Consider the following 21,459-nt stretch of genomic DNA (forward strand, 5'->3'; position numbering starts at 1 on the left):
ACAAGCTTGTCCTCTAAAGTTTTACTCTAAAACGGTAATTGGCTCAGAAGTTAATTTAGAAAAAAATAAATAAAACCCCTAAACCCTGGAGGAGGAATGTCACACCTATTAAAAATCCAAACAGGGATTATGTGTCATCATGGTGAAACCTAAAACCCACTCAGTAATAAAACGTAAGAGGATTATACGCAGCAATCGGCCCCGGGGTCACCCCCTTTTGATCGTAGGTCACGACCAAATAAAGGATTTACAGGAAACATTAGGTAAAAATCATGTTGTTGACACGACTGTATCAGCTGAGTTTGGTCACGTTTCAATCTTTTTGGGGGGGATCTGAGAGATAGATCGGGTTTTAATTGGTTATTCAGCTACCGTGAAAATTCAACACAGCACCGTGACACCGTAAAGTCACCCAGAGAAATAAACAGTTCTGAAATTCTCCTGTGGATCCAGTTTAGTGTAGACAGTGGGAGCAGCGGGCTCCGCTGAGCAGCTTCCACACAAAGCTGCATCTGGGATGGAAATCCCAGGGAGAAATCCTCACTTTCACCTTCCGCCTGCTGCTACTTTACATGTCAAGCAAACCCATTAGTTTGTGTTTCTGCGCCGAACCTGCAGGGCTTCCCTGTATTTTAAACTGTTAAACTCAGAGGGATTCTACGCCGAGATGGGGAAACTGACTTGATACTAATATCCTTTAATTTAGCTTTTACATCCATAAGAGAGCAGGGTGATGTTGAGTACTATATTCAACCCGAACCCAAGAGGAAGGGAACTAAAATCCCTCTGAGGGTGCGATCGTCAACCAGGGTCAGATGCGTTTCCCTCCGTAGAATAGATCTTAAGATTCAGAAGGCGGTAAGCTGATCAGAGCTTAGTAAAGCTAAATGATGAGAAGGCACAACACAGGAAGATGCTTCCCCTGAGGCCCTGTTCTAATAACACAGATCATTTACCCCTGTGTGTGTTCACGTCTGTTTACACACACTTCTCCCCCCAACCCCTCCAGAGCTCCACGCAGACGAATGGGCGCGTCAGCATCCCAACGAGGGCGCGGAGGAGTCAGCCCAGTGTCAGGAGACGCCAGCCGGGGAGGACGACAGCGACACAGACCTCACCTACGGAGAGGTGGAGCAACGGCTGGATCTGCTGCAGCAGCACCTCAACAGGTGCGGAGAAGACACAGCGAGTCTGTTGCACACAACACTTAGAGCTCTCCCACGTGCTCGAGTGGAAACACTGAGCACCACACTAGGTTCAAATGTTCCGTGTCCATAGCATCCATGGACACAAGGTATAAGGATGATATTTCCCCCATATGCCCTCTAACTGTGAGGATGGAGAAGCTGGTGATCTGTGGCCTCGTTTATATAATCCCTCTCTGGCTTTATCTTAAATCCCATCGTATCATTGTTTCAGAGTATACTATGATTAAAGTCATGTGGTATTTCACACCTTTTAAACAGACACTCAACAATTTTACACATCAGTGTGTTTATAGGTGTTTAGGAGTTCCACTGCACATGTGGAAAATGTTGTATAGTGTCTCCAAAGAAAATCAGTCAAAAAGAAATTTAAAAATGAAAAGTAAAATAAATAATCAAGTGCATACCTCAGTAAAACAACAAACAAATAAAAACGTGCTTAGTTAGGCCCCAGATTTTACCCACAAAGCAAAATGGTGGGACAAAGAAACTGTTCTGCTTTTTGTTTAAAATGTCCACGAGGAGTCTGACACTTCTAGGAGTGTAATCCTAAATCTGTGGAGCGCTCCTAGAGTTTTTAAATATCAAATAAATCAGGATCAAATAAATGGGAATTGATCTATGTTTTGACACTTTGAGCTGAAGCACAAAATGTGTTCTTTTAGAAATGAAACTCTTGACCTTTAGACAACTAAAGACACTTAGGTCCAGTTTCTCATTAAAGGCCTTTTATTTCTCTTCAACTCAATTCCAACAAAGTCATCGTTCAGAGCTCGAGCCCCCGTGATTCTGTCTATAATTGGCTTAAAATTTGCACAGAGATATTTTAGGCCCAGGCACCCGCTGCCAACGTGTTAACGCAGGGAGTGGACCGTACGAGCAGCTAGTGTGATTCTCAGCGCGCGGATACAGATGTGGGGGAGGCAGACAGTCAGCAGGCCGTCTATTTATAGCGCGCCACCGCGAGATGCAGACATATTGCGAAGAGCGTTGATGTCATGATGTGAGGTCGAGATGGTGGATGTCAGGAGGAAGTTGCAGAGTTTTGGTGCAATTATGCATCGCTTTATACACTGAGATAGAATGACGCAACACACGTATCTCCAGGATTCTGCACACCGATCTGTCATTCCCAGTGGAAACATGGACCAGTGAGTGTCCCCGTAATTCAGCCATTAATTCTGTTTTGGCCGCGGCGGCAGACATGGCCGCTGCACCACAAACTCTCACTTTACAGAAACAGGCTGAAGCCAAAGTGTTTATTTGCACTCACTGTCCTCTAAAGAGCTAAATAGGCACCTGGCGAAGCGACAAGGAGGCATTCTTCCCTCAACTCTGGAAGTCTCTGCCCGCTCCTTTCTTTTTCACTGAGAGACTGGTGGAAAATGGTGTGTACGGAGAAAAAGAGGTGATTCACCATCTCAAACAGTGCGCGCCATGATGTAACTTGCCGCATTTGGTGATGACACAGTGCAGGTGTTTGATTTTTAAGTCGTACAGAATTATCCCCATTCCACTGTAAGATAAAAGGATACTTTTATCTTTTCTTAGTTGTTTTTTTTCTCGCATCACATGATCCAACAATCATAACACACATTTCTATTTAAGTTAAAATCCCAGACAGCAGTTGTGGAACTAAGAACCTTTAGCCACGTACTCAAAGACTACAAAGAATGAAAATTTAAGTTTTCGACCTTGTTAACATGTCTATAATACGGTGGCCCTGAGGGTTCAAACGCAGTGACAACAACATTTGATGAGACTGAAACAAGAAAAGGTAGAAACGTATTAGACAATGGTTCCTCGTCACTGATCGGATGCACTGTCTGATGCAATTTGCGACAAACATTATTAGTTTTTAAATCATCCCGAACCGTGAGAGGCAGGATTATGCTCCAGTCAGCTGGAAAAGGAGGAAAAAAAAGTACTTCCGTTTGTCGCAGACTCGACAGACTGTACGTCCAGTCAGCAGCGAGGAATGTGTGGCATCTCCTGAAATGTCATTTTGTTTTCTAAAACATTATCTTGTTTTCTCAGATTCTGTTTTGTTTTCTAAAGGGTTGTTGTGTTTTGACCCTCACGGCCACAGTACTGTATGTTTTATGTCTTCTTCTTTTTTGGTACAAGGCGCATCACGAGTAAAATGAGCAGTCAGCCCCCATGACTGATCATTTCTGCCTTGGAATTTAAGTGTAGCAATAACAGTCTCTAAATTCTGGATTCAAGTCAGGGTTTCATGCATCGCATATCTGAGGAACCAATCCCGCCAACGTAACCATGGCAGCGGTGCTGAGTGGAGTTTGAGGCCAGATCCAGAATTTCTCACTGGGGAAGAAAAGTAGATGTGTTTTTATTTTTTACATACTTTAAAAAGATGTCTGAAGTAGGACTAAAAGTACAATTTTGGGGTACTTTACACTTCATTTTAGGCTAATTTATATATATATTTATATCTATTCCACTACATTTCAGTTGTAAATCTAGTGCATGTATACTGTTCTCTCATTTCAAAACTGTAATAACTGTTTAACTTCCACATTCACAACATTTGAACATCAATCGCAGGGGCCATTTTCTTTCATTTTCTGTAAAACCACTACTTTTGCTTTCAATAAGTAGATTTTGCGGATAAGGTACGTGTGATAATACTCATGTACTTAAGTAAGTTTTTCCATTGAATTTCATTTATAGTTTCAAAATCATAACAGAAGTTATCTCAGGATACTTTTCCATGTCGAGGTGTAGCTGCAGGTCTAGACCGTACTCCTTAATTCACCAAACAACTGACAACGTTCCCCCCTGGGAGTGACGGTGTCGACCTTTAACAGGGAGAACTCTTGAGCAGAACCTAGGCTCTGGGTTGAATGCAAAGCTTTTACTTGTAATCGAGTATTTTTTTACTTGAGCATCAGAATTTCCCTTTTCTTCCTGAAGGATATGCTACTGTAAATCTCTATAAACCATGTGCAGTAGTGAGGTTGCACCTCCCTCTAGTGTTTGGTACGACTATTGACCACCCATCAGACTATACAGCGGTGGCATATAATGTTTGAACAGATAAAATGCATGTGGATTTACTGTTTCGCTTTAGTTTTAGGGTGAAAGATAATCAGTTATGTTCATTCTAGGGATGATAGCTAAGCAACATTTCAATTCAATTATATTTACAGTGCCAAATCATAACAAAAGTTATCCCAAGACACTTCACATATAGAGTAGGTAAACACCACGCTCTGTGACTTATTCATGATTGACAGAGCATGAGCAATCTTGATCTTAATCTTGATCACGATCTTTAATAAAAATAGTCATAATTATTATAGTTATTTTATACAGTATTGATCCAGCAATCTTGATGAGATGTAATAATTGATCCGCGTGGTGAAGTTAGGTAGGAATTGGAGTACACAACATTATAGCGTATTCAGTTGTGGCAATTAACCATTCACATGTAATTAACATTACAGTAAGTAGTACAAACTTTATAACATATTCAGTTGTTGCAATTAACCATTAGTTAATGGCATTACAGTAAGGAGTTTCATATATTGGTTGAATCATCATTGGCAGTGATCTGCATCATTACACATTTAATTGTTTATATAGCTGTGACAACAACCAATCAAAACCTCATGGCCTGTTTGCCATCAGTAGGTATTTAGGCCAGTATTGAGAAAACTGAGCATCTAAACAATCAACTCTCCAGACTCACTACATTATGGATCATTCAGGAGAAGGTCGTGTAACCACCGTGTTTGACAACTTCCTTTAGTAATAATAAAATGTATTCTGCGTTTTGTTTGTCATCTGCCCATCAGACTGGAGTCCCAGATGACTTCAGACATCCAGGCCATCCTGCAGCTCCTCCAGAGGCAAACCACGTCCGGCCCCCCCGCCTACAGCACCGTCACCTCCACCCCCGAGTACCAGAGGCCAGCCATCAGGGTCCAGCCGGTGTCCGCCATCCAGACCGATGTCAGCCTCGCCCCCGCTCCGCCCCTGCCTCAGGTACACCACGTTACACTTTACCCTGCTGACTTCTTGTAGACCAAACCAATTTGTCCAGGAAAATAATCCAAAGATTACAAGATGACCAGTGAGAATAATCATTACTTGACAGCCCTAGTGTAGTAGTTTATTCCCGAATTTTGTTTGCTTTTTAGAAATAGAATAATGCTGACAACTACATCATCAAAACAGTCTGCAGTGTTAATTTCTTCAAGATTTTGAAATAGCAACAAGAAAAAGATAGTTTATGCAGATGTCAGTATTTGAAATCATGGAAGCAAAACTCTTATTTTGTTATTTAGAGTCAGACTTAACTGTCATAGAAGATTAAATGATGATAGTGATATGGCTTAAGGTCACTGCATCTGGGGCCGTATTCACAAAACATCTTAAAGCTAAGAGATAAGATTTAGGAGTAACTCTTTAAAAAAAAGGGGGGTGTTTCACAATTATTTTAGCGCTAAAAGTAGCTCCTAAATCTATAAAAAGGTAGGAGTCCTCTCTCTCAGCCAACCACTGTGGGCATAGAAGGTACAAACATGTCGTCCATAGCAACGAGGTCAACCCCGCCCTCTAGTCTTAGCTTAGGAGTCCCTCCCACTCCTTAGTGGAAGTTGGTCTCCGAGGCTTTGGGAATAGGGTTGAAGAAATGACTCTTCACTAAGAACTCTGAGTGCTTAGATGAAATGTTTTGAGAATGTCTGTCTCTTCTCTGTATCAAAATACTGTGAAGCTTCAGACAACAGCATTTCATATTTGTGCTGCCACACCTCAGCAAAGGAACTGTGTCCAGGGAAACAAAGGGATTCAATTTTGGTATTAGGTATTTGGTAGATTAAGATACCGAGCCTGACGCATGGATTCAGTGATCTGTACGCTCGGGGTCTCCTACAGCCAGAAATCTGGGTATCATATTCGAGTCCCAACTGACCTTTGATCCTCATGTCACCAGTCTACATACCCTGCTACTTCAGCCTCAGAACCAGTACCAAAACTAAATCCGCTCTTTTTTTTTCCTGACTTCGAAAGGCTCAGTCATGCCAGTGTAACCATGAGTTAATATGAGGTGTTTGTACACTGAGGTCCTGAGGTTTGGCTCCCTGTGAAAACTGAGCCAGTGTTTATATCATGTGAAGAGAGTGCAGTGCTGTGTCCTGCGTCAATGGTTCAGCCGTGCGTAGTCTACTTCCTCTGATATGTCTGCCTTTATTTTTGCCGCCAAATGGCCCATGACGCCCCGCTGTACTGTCTCCTTCAGAGTCCCGAAAAGGCCCCGAACAAATCCAAAGAAACCAGCCCAGCCCTCCTTCGCACAGAGACTCTTCCACACGGGAACTTTGCGGGACTGCTCGAGAGCGACGCGGACACAGACCAGAGAGACAAAGCGCAAAACAGCGCGGACTCTGCACACCGACACCCGCCGAGGTTCCCACAGGGCCGACAAGCCTCTCTACCCGATGTCCCCAGAAGCTCAGGAACGTCGGGACTCCACAGGCCAGTTTCTGACCCGGGGCTTCGACACTGACTGACGGTCTTCTCTCAAGCTTGACTCAGGGTCTAAGAAAGAGACTGTATATGCAAAAGGAAAACAAAAAAACTGTAGACTTTCTTCCATTCCTTTTGAGAAAAAAAGATCTCCCAGCCCCCACCCTTCCAACTCTGATTTAGATGTATAAAGTCCATTTATACAGAGGTATTTATACACTATATTATTACCACGTGTAAAGTCATCATCTACTGTGTACATACTTCAAATAGAACACTGCCAGCAACACGAGGCACCTTACGTGCTTTTTCTGAAAGAGATATGCATGTTTTGGTTTCTCACGGTCTCTTTTCCTTTGCCGTCGCATGTTCCTCACACACACTGCAACTCCCTGTGATCTCGGCATGATTACAGACTACCGTAGCTATCAAGTGTCATTTCCCCTACGACTTTTCCCCCTCTTCACAGGGACAAAGCTACTTGAAAATCCTTCCCGAGGCATTTCTATATTCCGCCCCACAGCTTCACGGTCCCCTTTCCTCAGCAGCTCCAAACGATGGAAGATCTGTCCGTATATTTAGCGTGCCTACCGTACACATCACCGCAGCAGATGAAAATCACTTATTATTCAGCTCGAAATACAGAACACAGTATAATAATAATGTGTGTAGAGGCTGTGTGGACATCCCATAGCACAACAAGACTTTGAGAGCAATAATGATGATCCAGGAGAACAGAATCTTGGGATATTTCTAGAGTTGAATATGCCCCGGAGATTATTTTATACACCCCGAACTAAGAAAAAGAGCATCTTTCAACAGCATTTATGTTGTGAAATCATTTAACGCAGCCGTCACACACGGAGCGCTTCAGAGGTAAATGTTCAAACCACCTAAATGAATGCTTTAAGTGGAAAACGCATAATAACCATATAACCACCTGCATCCTATCAGTATAACGTAAACATAGTCGTGAGACATTTGCAGTCGCAGTCGAAACTTAGAGACATTTAAGTCCAAGCAGTTTGCGGATTTTAATGGTTTCTACAACTTTTCTTTTTTTTTGTGGCAGAATGATTAAAATGACTTCTCTGTCAAAGAATACGTTTTGACGCTTTTTGGGGGCTCCTCCCATGCGGACCAATTTGTCTTAGCTTTAACTTTCTATGCCACCATTGTTTCAAATATACAGTTCTGTAAGTAGCTGCATGTTTATTTTCGACCCATCAGGGCCTCCTGCTTTTTTGGGGGCTCGTCCCAATGCGGACCAGTTTGTCCCAGCAGAGTTGCTATAGCTTTCGACGCCATAGTGTTTCCAATATTCAAATATACAGTACTGTATGTAGTCGCATGTATATTTTGGACTCATCAGGTGACCCACAAGAAACTTTTTTTTGACGGAGAAGAACATTTCTACATCATTCTGTTATAGAATTAAAATCCCCAAATGATCTCGATGTAATGTCCCTTACACATGTACGTAAACTTTAGACTGCCGTCCTGAGTCTTCTTCACAGCTGGAGGGATCTCTGGCGATCCTACATGATAGAGTTTGGTTGCATGCTTTAGGTCTTCCATTGTCTTAGTACAATAGTACAATTTCGTAAAAAAATATATATATAAATAGAAAAACCTGGAAAAAAAACAGTTCATGTTTTGAGCCGAGGACACGGCTCAGCCTTCAATAGCCTTAGCTTTACAAGCCTGCTCTAGCCTTTACGAACGACATCAATCCAATGCAACGGAAACCCGCTTCTCCACCGTCAGACGTAAACTGAACCCCGTTAGGGTGAACTGCATGACCAAAATGAATTAGTCATTTACTGTACTTAGTTTTCTAACTACACAAATTCCAACACAAGCTCACGTATTGCATGGAGATCGCACATGATTCAATTATATTAAAACAAAAAAACAAAAAGGTCTCAAAAATTAACTGTGTGACATGAATTCATTTTTAAGGTATAGCACATAACTCATCCAGAGATGTAGAAATACCGCTTCGACCTATTTTTCTAAAACAAAGTTTCATTTGTCATTATTTTTCTATATGTACCTTATTATTGTTTTTGAAAATAAAAAAAACACAACCCTGATGTTAGAGTGCCGTGGACTGCTGATGGAAACAAGTATGAAATGCATAGCCTCTCAATGTAGCAAGCTAGATTAGGGTGGAAGGGTTTAAGCAGGGGGCCGCATGTCGTGTATGCTGTTGAAATAGTTTGTCTTGATTCAATATTGCACATTGATTTGCATGTTGAAGCCCAACACTGTACCATCATCTAAAGCCCGGGCTTCATTTCTCCAGTGGAAAGCTGACAAGTCAGAAACCTCGGTTAGTACAAATGGATCCAGCGGAGCGCGCGCGGGGTGTTTTCTTTGATAAGCTTTCTTTCTTCGAGCACAGATGTAGAACAAAAGTTGCTAAAGCCTAACTGGACACGTCCGACGCCCCGAAGAGTCTACTGAACTTTCACGGGATTTGCAAACTTTTGCACAGATTAGAAAAACTCGCTGTACTGGACAAACAAAAATGTCACTTTTTAAATCTAGTGCTGTTCACAATTGTTTTTATGCATTTTTTTAAATGTTTGCCACTGTATTTTATACAATGCAACACTTAACAGCTAATTTGAATGTTTCTGTTCTTAACTATATTTAAAGAAATGAAATATCATGTACATAGACTGAGGAAGAAAATGCGCAATTGTATACATTAATAAACAGAATGCATACTGATTAGAAAGTGTTTATTGTGAGTAACAAAATATGATCTTTACGACGACGTTGGTTGTGTGCAGAGGTTGACTCCACTGCAATTTTTTACAAATGAAAACACAGCTGTGTGTGCACTGGAACATGGAAAACAGGCAAAATGTCAGGCATATGAACAACACGTTATATCTCACTATCATTAATAAGTAAGTAAGAACAGTTTCAGTGTGAATGGATATGAGCTCACAGTCACTTTGGCTTGTTATGGAGTAAAACATCCAGCTTATATGCATCTATAGTCCAATGGTTTAGAAAACAAGTGCACAAACAATATAACAACAAATGAGTCGAATCTTCAACAAAACTATGAAGCGCATCGACGTCATATTCTCTGTAAATGCTAACATTGACTCCATCATGATGCTGCCATTACTATGAAGTTATATATCAACGGGTTTAATATATTAGAGCATACATTCAGAGATTATAATGGCACAATAGGTGTCTCACAGGTCAGAACTATTTCATAGTTGGATCACTTTGCACTGGCAGCGTTGCATTCCAAAATGAGATACCCAAAGCATAATATTCAAACTAGTACAACGTATCTGGTTGATTCATTCCTACATTTCCACTGAAACTCGCAAACCCCCGTCCTTTACAGCCTCTATGCGTATATTTTTAATACATTTTGCAGCATTTTTGGATTCTGACACTAATTTGCAGCATTTTCTGCAACTTTTATTTTGGAAATACTACTAATACACATAAGGGCTCTAAAGACACTGAAATGTATTATATTCCCCTTTAATGTGGATACATACTACGTATATATATGTGTGTGTGTGTGTGTGTGATACACCTGATACATCTCCGGCACGTCCCTGTGCAACATACAAGACTAAAGCATTACAGCAAGCGTTATAAGCAATGGGTACTTTTCCTGTTGCGTCTCATGGCCGCTCACTCAAACATACTGGCCTCCCTTTGCATTCCTATGAGGCAGTGGTCCAAAGTCCGCCACTGACTGGTTCATTAGGCGCGCTGACCTCGTGGCGTGGGACGGGCAGCGGACCTTAGATGGCCATTGTGCACAGGATAAACTGTTAACAGGAGGTGCAGAGACAAAAGAGAGAGTCGATCACAAAGCAGCACCATGACAAAACTGCACTGAGCTGTTTTCGTGTGCGGGCAAACTTCCCGGCTGCAGCAAAAATGAAACCTCTTGAAATGATGTCATGACACGTCTGTACGCTGAACATGCTGAGACTGAAAAACAAAATCTCAAGTAGAGACGAGGAGCGCAGAGCTACCTCCTTTCAATCAGGTGGAATTAGGGACTGTGCAAAAAATGGAGGGTAAAATTAGCTCAGCATCACGTGTTGCCACTTGTTCTACTAATCAGTGGAGCAAGATGAAACATGTTCAATGTGTCCGTTTGTAGTTTGGAACATTCTAAGGAGGTGTTTTCTTTACAAACAAGCAAAATTAACGAGTAGTCCGGACCTGTCACACAGGCACCAGTCATGGATGGTGGACACAACCCTTCAATTGAAATTAAATTCCTTTTTACTCATCAACGGTTTGTGCAGTTTAGAGTTTGTTCTATTAAAAAAGGTGCTGTACATGATATTCAGAACAAATTTCAGCTTGTGCTGGAATTGCCTCCCCACGGCTCTGACCTCTGACGTCACAAAAAAACATGGAGGTGGCTGAGCGAAAAAATAGCGAAAAAGTGTGAACTACGGCAACAGCTCGGACTGGCTAGGTAGTCGTGACACACTCTACTACCAGGGATGGGATTCCACGGGAGAGCAGGGGTCTTACGGTGTTTTCCTCTGATCAGGAGATCACGAAGAGAGGGTGGAAGAAATGGGGGGAGGCAACAGCGTTAACAGAGCTAAACATAGCCAACAGTGTTTATGCGGATTAGTGAGCTTACACTCACTGCCCCAACAGGCCACAGGTGTTATCAACTGACGTATGAGGCACTATCTCCTGTGATTGGTGGCGATAAGCTAGCCAGTGGGACATGAACACAGAGGGCGCGGAAGAAACATGGAGTGCTAACGCTAACATTCACAAAGAATGAAGAAACCTGGATCAAAACCGTAGAAAATATGGACTTTTCCACTTTCACTGGGGCGGTTAGGGTTAAGGGCCTTGCTCAAGGGCACCACAGACGTGGGTAATGAGTGAGGGTGAGTGCTTATTCACTTTCCCCACCCAGATTTATCATCCCAGGGATTGAACCGGAGGGACACGGGGTCGCTTCTCTAACCTTAAGGCCACCACTGCGCCACATAGTCTCCGTGACGTCACCCGCAGGTTTCTGTCATCGCTAACTTGAATGCCGCCTAACTCCTGGCTAATCTGAAAACGGGCGAAGAGCTGGAGCATGGATGCTGCTCGGACGGGCAAGAATGAAGCCTGGTTGCTGAGCTAGCTTCAGTTTTCAGGCCCCGGAGGAAGCACATGCAGAGTGACTTAGTTCTCTTATCATGACACCATTACTTCACTATCCACTTAATATGCTGCTATATGAATGTTCTGAATGTCATTGACAGCACCTTTAAATGATACAGGTTAAAATATAAGGGAACACTTGAACACAGACCTTGAAGGCCCAGTCATGAACTGGAGTGAGCTCGGCACAAAGAAAATGGGACTTACGTCGTCATACTGGAAGTTGACAGATCCCTGATGCATGGTGTCTCTCCGCCTGAAGTTTTCTATAACAGAGCAAACAATCACAGCAGTGGGGTCACCATCTCAATAAACCCGGTGACACGGATTTGTGCATCGAGCCAAGCAGAATGCCACAGCGCTTCACTTGCGATTTCACCGCTGGTCCACATTTAAAAGCGTGCATCCGCGTATTCTGTTCACTGAGTGTGTCAGCCCGTGTCTATCAAACACAGGCCGCGTTTCGTGGTTCCTACCTGTGAGAGCTCGCAGTTTGACACAGCAGGCCACGTAGTCATCGAAGAAGATTCTCCCTCCTTTGCTGTAGCGCTTCATGATTGCATTTAGAGCCTGAGGACTGACGCGGTACCCTGATTTAGTGAGAAAAATGTGTCATTTTTCTGTCAGTGTCTATGACAGATACCAGTGTTTCCTGTCAAACTGTAGCTCAAAACGAACCCTTAACATTACCGTAAACTATACAAAAATTCACTTCATATGCATTTGCTACATGTCCGCTCACATTACATCATCATCAGCATAGTGTGTCACAATGAGCAGGCACATTATTTCCCTCATTCCACTGCAAACAAGCTAAACACTGCTCCCTCTCTTTGCACTTATATGTCCCACCAGCCTGCAAGACAGGAGATAGTTTCAGTGTTTGCATATGAAACTAGGGCTGCTTGATTATGGGAAAAAAAAATCACAATTTTTTTGGCCAATACAGGGATCAGGGTTATTTAACATGATTACTTCCTGTTACATTTCCCATAAACAAAAGCCTGAAGGACAGGGGTCGCAGGTTGGGAAACCAACAGTGTCCTTTCTGCTTTCTGCCGTCAGTTTTTCCCAATTTGGAGAGAAATTTGCAGAAGTTCTGCCTTTTTGAATACTCTGAGTGTCTCCCAAGATGTACTCTCAACAAATGAGTCTAATCTGCCTCCATAATTTGTGCAGTGAACAAGTTAAAATTGACCAACAAAATACCTGCAAGATGACAAGTTTATTTCAGATCCCGGACAAGCCCCCAATTGTAACGGTCCCATAAACAAAAGCCTGAAGGAGAGTGATCGCAGGTTGTGAAACTAACAAAAAACTGCACAATAACATAAATATGGGTCACCAAATGGGCTTCAAAAAGATGACTGGAGAAAAAAAAACAACGTCACCCACTTATTCTATAAAAATGACGGATAAACAAAAGAATCTGACCCAGAAACAAAAGGTGAAGTGGGAGTCAATAGACAGGGGGAACAAAAATTACTTAAAGTTATAATTTGTAAAGAATTCTAGCAGCCTCTTCTGCAGTAAGATGTAATAGTAGGGAGTAGAGTCTGTTTTTTCAGAGCTGCAACACCACAAATGCAGCAGACCACCAGTGGAGAGGTACTCCGCGTCAGTGCCGTATGACAAAGCATCTAAACTATACAACAATAAAGGATACGTAACAAATGCTCATTTGTTACGTATGTAGTCATTATGTTCGCACCTTAATGTAATGAGATAATTGTTTAAGTGTTCATTGTGATTTTCATTTGTTTACATTCATTTAATTGAGTGTTTTCCATGATTGCCTTGACATTTCGGACACAGTCAGTCACAGCGATCAAAGGGGTGATAAGTCAAGAGACAGATCACACCAATTAAAGCCTAACTGACTTCTATTAAGTCTAATGAAGCGTCATTAAACATTCTGACAACCATTAGATGTGTCTTCACAATCACGTTGCATAGCCATCATGTTAAAGTGATGAAGACTCTCACCCATGGCGCTGATCGCCTGAGTCATCTCGTGTGGTTCCACAGTTCCGCTCCTGTCCTGGTCGAACATCATGAAGTTCTGCTTCCAGCCGCTCAGAGCTGTGAACAGGTCCTTGAACTCGGCGAAGCCCATCTTGCCTGTGAAGTCCCTCTGGTGACAGTCTGGTTAAGGTATAGTAACTACGGAGCCACTTGGATAATGACAGTAAGGTGTGTTTGGAATGAAGACCTGGCATGTGAATGGACATGGTACAATAGGAGGTGACAGGAGGTGTGGCTTGAAGCTGAACGTCAACACAGGGTTGGTTCACACAATCGGAAAAAAACGATCTATTTTTTCCCCCCCGCGTTCATAAAAAGTTTTGCGTACACGCAGAGGTGTCTCTAGAATATCCACCGTCCGCACGAAACCATTGAAACCACTCAAAGTGCTTTAGTACACATGCCGGGCGTATCCGTGGCGCTGTAACTCTGCCACAGACCATCAAAAACGGAGAAGAAGAGACAGAGACGCCGTACACAAACCGCGTTGCCAACTTGTCAACTTTCTCGCTAAACCTGGCTGCTTTCCAAATCCTCTAGGGAACTATTTTTTTGTCAAAAGCGACTAGCGACAAATCTCGGGAATGTTTCTGATGATATTGGAGACTTTTGTGGAGTTTTTAATCCGGGTCTGGGTCTTTAATCTGGGTCACCAGGTTGGAATGAAGAACGGTTTCAGGCTACCCATGATGCGACGCGTGCAGATGACACGATACCAAACTTTTGCGGTTACGGCAAAACTGCGTCTTCGTGTGGACGGCCCCTCAGTGAGTCCCTTGTGGTACGGAAAGGATACATCGAGCATTGCAATCATGATCCTGCACGTATCCAGGCTGAATGCTGTGAAGATAATAAAACATGTTCAAAATGAATCAAGTTCGCTGTAACAGTCCATGCATTTACATTCTGAAGATATCATACAAATACTACCATGAATGGCCGCAGTCACTTCTAAATGTTTTTAAAAAAAATTGGTGCAGTGGTTTGGCAGCGGGTTTGACTCCGACCTGCGGCCCTTTGCTGCATGCCCCTCCCCCCCTCTCTCTCACCCCATTTCCTTGATATTAACAACTACTCTGCGTTTTTGTTTCTGTGTATTAAAGCCCTCTAACTTTGATCCTATGTGAGTTGGTTTGATGTGGTCATCTATTAGCACAACGTCAGCTGATTTAATAGTCGCTCGGTTAGAAAATTTTAACATACCGCAAACCGTACGGCCCCAGCTGCGCATTTGTTAAATGAATTAAACGCAGTATAATCAGGGGTTCGGATTATTGGGACATTAGAGAACTTACGAGTGTAGCTGCCAGTGAAACCAGACTGGGTCAGACACCGCTGGAGCTCCTCTGCATCAATCTCTCCGTCCTGTACAGAGCAGGAAGTGACATTCAGTCATGTGTGACTCTCAGAGGAAAGTGTAAAGTGAGGAGAGCAGAGAAAGACAAACGCTACCACTTAAGTACTGCATATGCTATGCTGAGTGAAAACAAGGGAAACGGCGAGACGGAACGAGAAAATGAGTGTTAAAGTCACCGACTGAACCTTAAAGGAACAGTTCACCCAAAAATGGCCCCCGAAGCTGAAGATCGAAAGCATATCAGCGCAAAGACACTTCCACAGAACAAAAAGGTTAGAAAACGTCAAAAAAAACATTCTGAAATATCCCGTGCACCATCATCCAAGTGTCTTTTTGTGGGCTCAGGGAAATCAAAACAAGTAGTTTTGATAAACCAATGCTAAATAATCCCTCTCCGGCTGCTCCACTCTCCTTGATGCCATTCTGGGACCAGGTGAGGCCAATTAAAAATTTGTTTTGGGTTGAAATATTCCTTTAAGTCTGCGTATACCGTATAATGTGTCTAAAAGTCTAAGCATTTTGTATGGAAGATTTAAAATGCCGACATGAAAACTAATCAAAAAGAGAGTGAGACATCACTTTGTTGTCTTTGTACAGTGATTTGATTTTAATGTGCCATGGAAAACATTTAATCACGTTACCAAAGACAAAAAGGCTAAATACCTCTTTCATTTAATTAGGACACAGTAACTTCATACATAACAAAGGAAATACATATCTGTATCGTTGTTTCACGTGGTATTTGTAGTATGCATTCTTAATCTTCCATAGTTTTGTGGACAATAAAAAGAGAATTACAAAAAAAACCCTAAAACAATCTACTCTTTTAAACTTACAAAGACTACTGTGTGTCATTTGCACTCTGACACTCTGAACCATGTGGTTACTGAGCTGATTCCTGAAACGTGACACATCTGCCAAGAGAGAATTTATTGTGCTTGTCCCAACTTGAAATGTGAAAGTGAAAAAAAACCAGCCTGCGGTGAAAAACGTGGCATTATAACGGGCTACATGTGTGTTCTTCTCATAACTCAAAAAGAGGCCAAAGGTTGCGGCTCATCCACACTTACCTGGCCCGCTATGGCTGTAAAGTAACTCCACATTGGATCGTTGGCAGCTGGGGGCGGGGCGCCGTACGTGCCCGGATAGCCACCTCCATAGGGGGCATATCCTCCCTGGGGTGGTGCGCCTCCCATCTGCCCACCCATGTGCCCAGGCATAGGGCCTCCCATGGGGCCTCCTGGCATTCCTTGGTGCGGCATCCCCTGAGCTGGCATCCCTGGCATTGGAACGCCGTACTGAGGCAGAGAAGAGATCAGAGAGAAGACCAGGCCTGTTATGTAGAAGTCAGTAAGTATATAAAGTAGGATTCTGTTCTGTTTTTGAGATGATAAGAGTTACAGGTTTTTTTTCTCTCGTGCGTCAATGTGTTTAGACCTGTTCCTAACTCCCAGAGGTCTCCTCAGCCAGTTAGAAGTGACCGGCAGAGGTGGCTGATACTTCATATACGCTTCCAGGTCTGTGTCATGGCAACGTGAGAATGTGTGTTCAGATGACGTGTTTGGCCCGTCTCTGTGGCATCGGAGACAAGGGTCATCTGGCCAATTTTGGCATATCTCCGATGCTCAGCACTCAATATATTAAAGCGTGCTTTGAGGCGATCTTAATTAGGGCTGGGTGATATGGCCAAAATCTTCTTGATAGTGACTCTGAAGTCTGTATACTCCTATTTAATACTAGATCTGGATGAAGACTCAATTCCAATTGGTAGAGATGTTCCTATAGCATGTTTTCCTTCTCTAAACCTCTCTCTCTCTATAGTACTAATCGTGTATGGATGCGATATAAATGCTATTTATGTGAGGCGACTCATTTGAACGAAACACTAATGTTTGTAAAATGTATTATTTTATACAAGTTGCTGTGGATGTGCGCCATCAGACAGCAGGTTGTGTGTTGACGGTTGAACTGAAGGACGTACAGCGCATGGACAAATGTAGAAGCAGAGGGAGAATTATTGTGGTGATGTGCCATCATATGTAATATTTACCCTTATACTACAAGTGATTACAATACGGTTTAATGCGGTTTTACTCTGCTCACGACTCAAAACAGCATAATATTGTGTAAAATGTATACCAGGCATTGATGGCACATCAGCGTGAACAAAAGAATACAGACGCTCTTATTATGAATGATAAAGGATAGCCTACAGACCCTTTCAAAGATGTAAACTTAAACATTCGAAATGTCTCATCTCATCTCATCTTCAACCTCTTATCCGGGGTCGGGTCGCGGGGGCAGCAGCTCCAGCAAGGGACCTCAAACTTCCCTTTCCCGGGCCACATTAACCAGCTCTATCTGGGGGATCCTGAGGCGTTCCCAGGCTAGTGTGGAGATCTAATCTCTCCACCTGGTCCTGGGTCTTCCCCAAAGCCTCCTCCCAGCTGGACGTGCCTGGAACATCTCCCTAGGGAGGCGCCCAGGGTTCATCCTTACTAGATGATCCAGAACCACCTCAACTGGCTCCTTTCATTCTTAATGTGCCCTGGTTTATTTCTGCTTCTGTTGATTCCCCGGCTTCTCACTTGTAAACACCCTGCCTTTTTTTTGTTGTCTCCTATTTATATACCCAAAACATACCTTATGCTCGTCCCATGACTAATTTTAGTACCTTTGTATTCATGCTTTCTATTTTATTTTTGGTACATTTTCACTTCCGTTGTATATTTGTCTGTAAGTCACGCTTGTGTATTTTTTATTTGTACCTTTATTCCTGCTGAGGCCTCTCGGACCAGATCAATATTGTAAATAGAAACTGTTCTGAATGTTTTATCTGGAAATACAAAGGTTAGAATAAAAAAGAAAAACAAAATTCCTGTTGCAGTTCATGTGAATGACATGAACTCACAGGAAGTCAACAAGGGCCAAGGCAGTTGCAAGGTGCCCGTTGAAAAGGTCTATACATCTATATGAATGTAAAATATCTGATTTTGCCGGGTCACTTTGAAGTTGCTTCTGGGCCGGATGTCAAAAATAATTAGGAAGACTAAAATACTTTATAAGCTCCCCAAAATCATTTACTTTTTGACAAATTATTCCAACAGGGCCCCGGGCCTAACCTGCACGCGCCGCCGGACCAGCCAAACCGGCTACCACAACAAACAGAGAAGCTAACTGCATTACTCCACTATATCTTTACATAGCATGTATTTGTTTACTGCTGTGTTAAATGTCCCGAGTACACACCCTTTAATAACAAGGTGTGTATGAAGCTGAATGATGCAGCCCTGACCCTGTCACCTTTAGAGGCTGGCTCTATTCGACAACAACTGATGAGTCACTGCTTTCCACATTTTACGTTTAAACCTTGCTTAAGTTACTTTTAGCGTATTTATACAAAGCTTACAAGTCTCTCGTTTTTCCGTCACTCTATTCTTAAGACTATTTTTTTTGTTTTATCGACTAAATTCGGGCCCAGAGAAATGTAAATGACTGTTGTGATAAAAATAGAATAGGGTGTGATAGTTCCGTATTACCCGCCTAGATCGCTGCGCTCTAAGAATGAAGAGCCTTCAGCTACCAAGCTCCTCTACTGTGGAACCGACTCCCAAGTGTTGTTTGGGAGGCAGACACCGTCCCCATATTTAAAAGAAGACCTAAAACTTTCCTTTTTGACAAAGCTTATTGCTAGGGGTTACGAGCCCTTAGCTACGTTGTTATTGGCATTCAATTTCTCGGAGCCTGCATGTGCGGGGCCTAAACTGATTTTGTTCTGCTTAATTATGCTGCTATAGGCCTAGTCTGCTGGGGGATAATCCTGTTCCTGATCCTCTGAGCTTCTCTCCTCTCTGTCTGTATCATTCATGTCTCATCAGTGCATGTCACAAATTCAACTTCTTCCCCAGAGTTGTTTGTGCTTTGTCGTCTCGCAGGCCTCTGCTGATCGTGGTGGTGCCTGCTGCCGTGGTCCTGCATGACGCTTCCTGCTGCTATTATCACTATTACTCATTTAAACTATCATTATTGTTATAAACTATATCAAAGGTGCTGTTATTACCACTACTCATCACTGATCATATTTACCACCATAATTATTATCATTGTCGTACTCTGTCACCTTAGCTGTGCTTGTTTCTACTATTCTGATACATTAACTGCTATAACATAAAAGTCATATTCACATTTCTAGCAATATTATTATAGTTACTGTTACTTTGTGGTTGCTTGCAGCTCTGAAAGTGTCTCTCTGTCTGTCTTTGTGTCTGTCTTTGTCTCTCTCTGTCCATCTGTCTGTCTTTTCTCTCTTTCTTTCTCTTTTTCTTCCCCCCAGTGCAGACAGATGTCCATCCTCCACAGAGCTGGGTCTGTCTGATGTTCCTGTCTGTTAAAGTGAAGGTTTACGTTGCCCCTGTGTACTCTTTGGGGGAACTGTTGGGTCTATGTAAATCATAAATAAGTCATAGAGTGTGATTTTTACCTACTCTGTAAAGTGTCCTGAGATAACTTTTGTTGTTATTTGGCATTGTAAATAAATCTAAATTAAATTGAATTGTGTCCATGGTCCCTGTCATCAATTAAGGTTTCCAGGGTCAGAGCATTCACTCAAAACATTTAAGGGGCGTGTTTTGAAAGTATTATATTAAAACTATTTATAGTACAGTGTAAGATATAGAGTATTTTATAGGCTTTTATGGGAGTTGGACAAGTGTACAATATCTCAGTGTAGGCCAAGCATCCTTACCCACACACATAACATTAGTAGGCTAAAGGTAACTGCTGGTTCTGCTTTTTCTTGAATGTTGAGGAATTTTCATCCCGGAAGTCAATTTCTAACACACTGGACTTGCCAAAATGATGTCTCCTTACTCACAAATTAAACAGAACCGGGCTATTTAATAGTGTATGGATATGGACCTTACTACAGGAACAGGAAAACATGTAACAGAACATCTTGTAACCAATTATCGAAAGAAAAAAAAACCCACTGGAACAAGAGCACCAGGTTAGCTTCTTTGCTAGCACATGTAGCTCGTTTCTCACTGTAAAATCATCGGTTACATGTAATTTACTCACCCCGCCGTATCCTGGATAAGCCATTCGGTGAAATATGGTGATTTATCACAAGTTTAATGTCTTTATAGTGTGACTGACGGCTGTAAGCGCGTTTCTCTGTAACACCGTTGTAACTTCCGATAAGTCTGAACAGTTGCTACATCACATCCGAACGGCAGGGAGCTGTCGGAAGTGCATTGACAGATGGTGTAATAGACCAATGGGAGAGCAGCATTGGAAATAGAACCCGCCCATCGGCTCGATTTGTTTAAATGCTGCTTTCAGGTACTCCTCGTAAAATTAACAAACCTTAAATGATGATTGGGAACTGGAAAACATGAAAAAAGCCTATATATATAAGATAAGTAATGATAGAACGTTCAGCAATATTATTAAAAAATGAATACACACTGTCCCTGAATGTCATGTTTATATATTTATCTTATATACTTGAGTAGGCTACCCTTCAAGGTTGCAATAAAAGTGAAGAGTCTCCACTTTCCCAGTATTTTTCAACTTCTCATTTAGGTATTTCCCGTGTGCTTTCTTTTGATTGTATCGTATTTATGACCTTTGAACGGCACGAGTAGACTGTGCAAAGGCTGCTAAGAATTGATAGAATATCCATTAAATATCCATTTAACATATTCAACATATTTCATAAACTTTTACATTGGAAAAATACATATTTGACTGTCCTGCATGGCTTCCTGTCACCACTAGATGGTGCAGTTTAGAAGCCAGTGCATTGTGGCTGTAATCACTTTACCTGAACAAATCAAAATGTATTTTATTTCTAAAAGAAATGACAAAAAGGGCTTTACATTAGGCAAAAACTTACCAAACACACTCAAAAGGAACAAGACGTGGAATAAAAGTAATGTAAAGAGCCTAGAGCAGAATAAACCTATGGGGTATACTTTTCAACTGCACCTTGGGGGGAATAACATACTCTTTCTTCAGTGTCTGCTTGATTCACATTGAAGGAAAAAAAGCTTCAAAATATCAAATGCTCGCTCAGCGTGTACGTTGTCAAAGACAGTCAACCGTGGTGTGAACGAATCCGAAGTTACAAGGTGAGATTTTAAAGGAGCCCCATCTGCACCGTATTTCATCCTTCAGTACAGTTCAGAGAGAGCGTAC

General features: G+C 42.2%; 2 protein-coding genes across 2 annotated transcripts in view; one reads left to right on the forward strand and one right to left on the reverse strand.

Moving 5' to 3' along the window:
- LOC310964766 (voltage-gated inwardly rectifying potassium channel KCNH7-like) overlaps positions 1-6,738 on the forward strand; it is a gene marked incomplete at both ends in the record, with an annotated part of 70,475 nt that extends 63,737 nt beyond the window's left edge. The window contains 3 exons of the mRNA XM_083938024.1: positions 1,010-1,169; positions 5,024-5,213; positions 6,472-6,738. Coding sequence (XP_083794150.1) covers positions 1,010-1,169; positions 5,024-5,213; positions 6,472-6,738 — 617 coding nt within the window. The remainder of the gene's footprint in view (positions 1-1,009; positions 1,170-5,023; positions 5,214-6,471) is intronic.
- A 2,695-nt stretch (positions 6,739-9,433) lies between these two features.
- LOC310964486 (grancalcin-like) lies at positions 9,434-20,477 on the reverse strand. Its single transcript, XM_083937621.1, has 8 exons — positions 20,338-20,477; positions 16,332-16,559; positions 15,200-15,269; positions 14,701-14,744; positions 13,866-14,013; positions 12,356-12,469; positions 12,087-12,145; positions 9,434-10,516 (listed from the first exon to the last, which is right to left on the reverse strand). The coding sequence occupies exons 1-8, from the start codon at positions 20,359-20,361 to the stop codon at positions 10,490-10,492; spliced, it is 714 nt and encodes a 237-aa protein (XP_083793747.1). The 5' UTR covers positions 20,362-20,477; the 3' UTR covers positions 9,434-10,489.
- Positions 20,478-21,459: the final 982 nt, after the last annotated feature.

Source organism: Echiichthys vipera, assembly GCF_963691815.1.
Source record: "Echiichthys vipera genome assembly, chromosome: 23".
Classification (NCBI taxonomy): Eukaryota; Metazoa; Chordata; class Actinopteri; order Perciformes; family Trachinidae; genus Echiichthys; species Echiichthys vipera.

What these genes read in the sequence shown, in the direction of transcription:
- LOC310964486 (XM_083937621.1), bottom strand. Translation starts at nt 20,361, where the DNA reads ATGGCTTATCCAGGATACGGCGGG. An exon ending in CAAACTGCGAGCTCTCACAG is followed by an intron (nt 12,146 to 12,355) that starts GTAGGAACCACG and finishes GCTCTGTTATAG; the next exon opens with AAAACTTCAGGCGGAGAGAC. An exon ending in TCAACTTCCAGTATGACGAC is followed by an intron (nt 10,517 to 12,086) that starts GTAAGTCCCATT and finishes TCCTGTTAACAG; the next exon opens with TTTATCCTGTGCACAATGGC.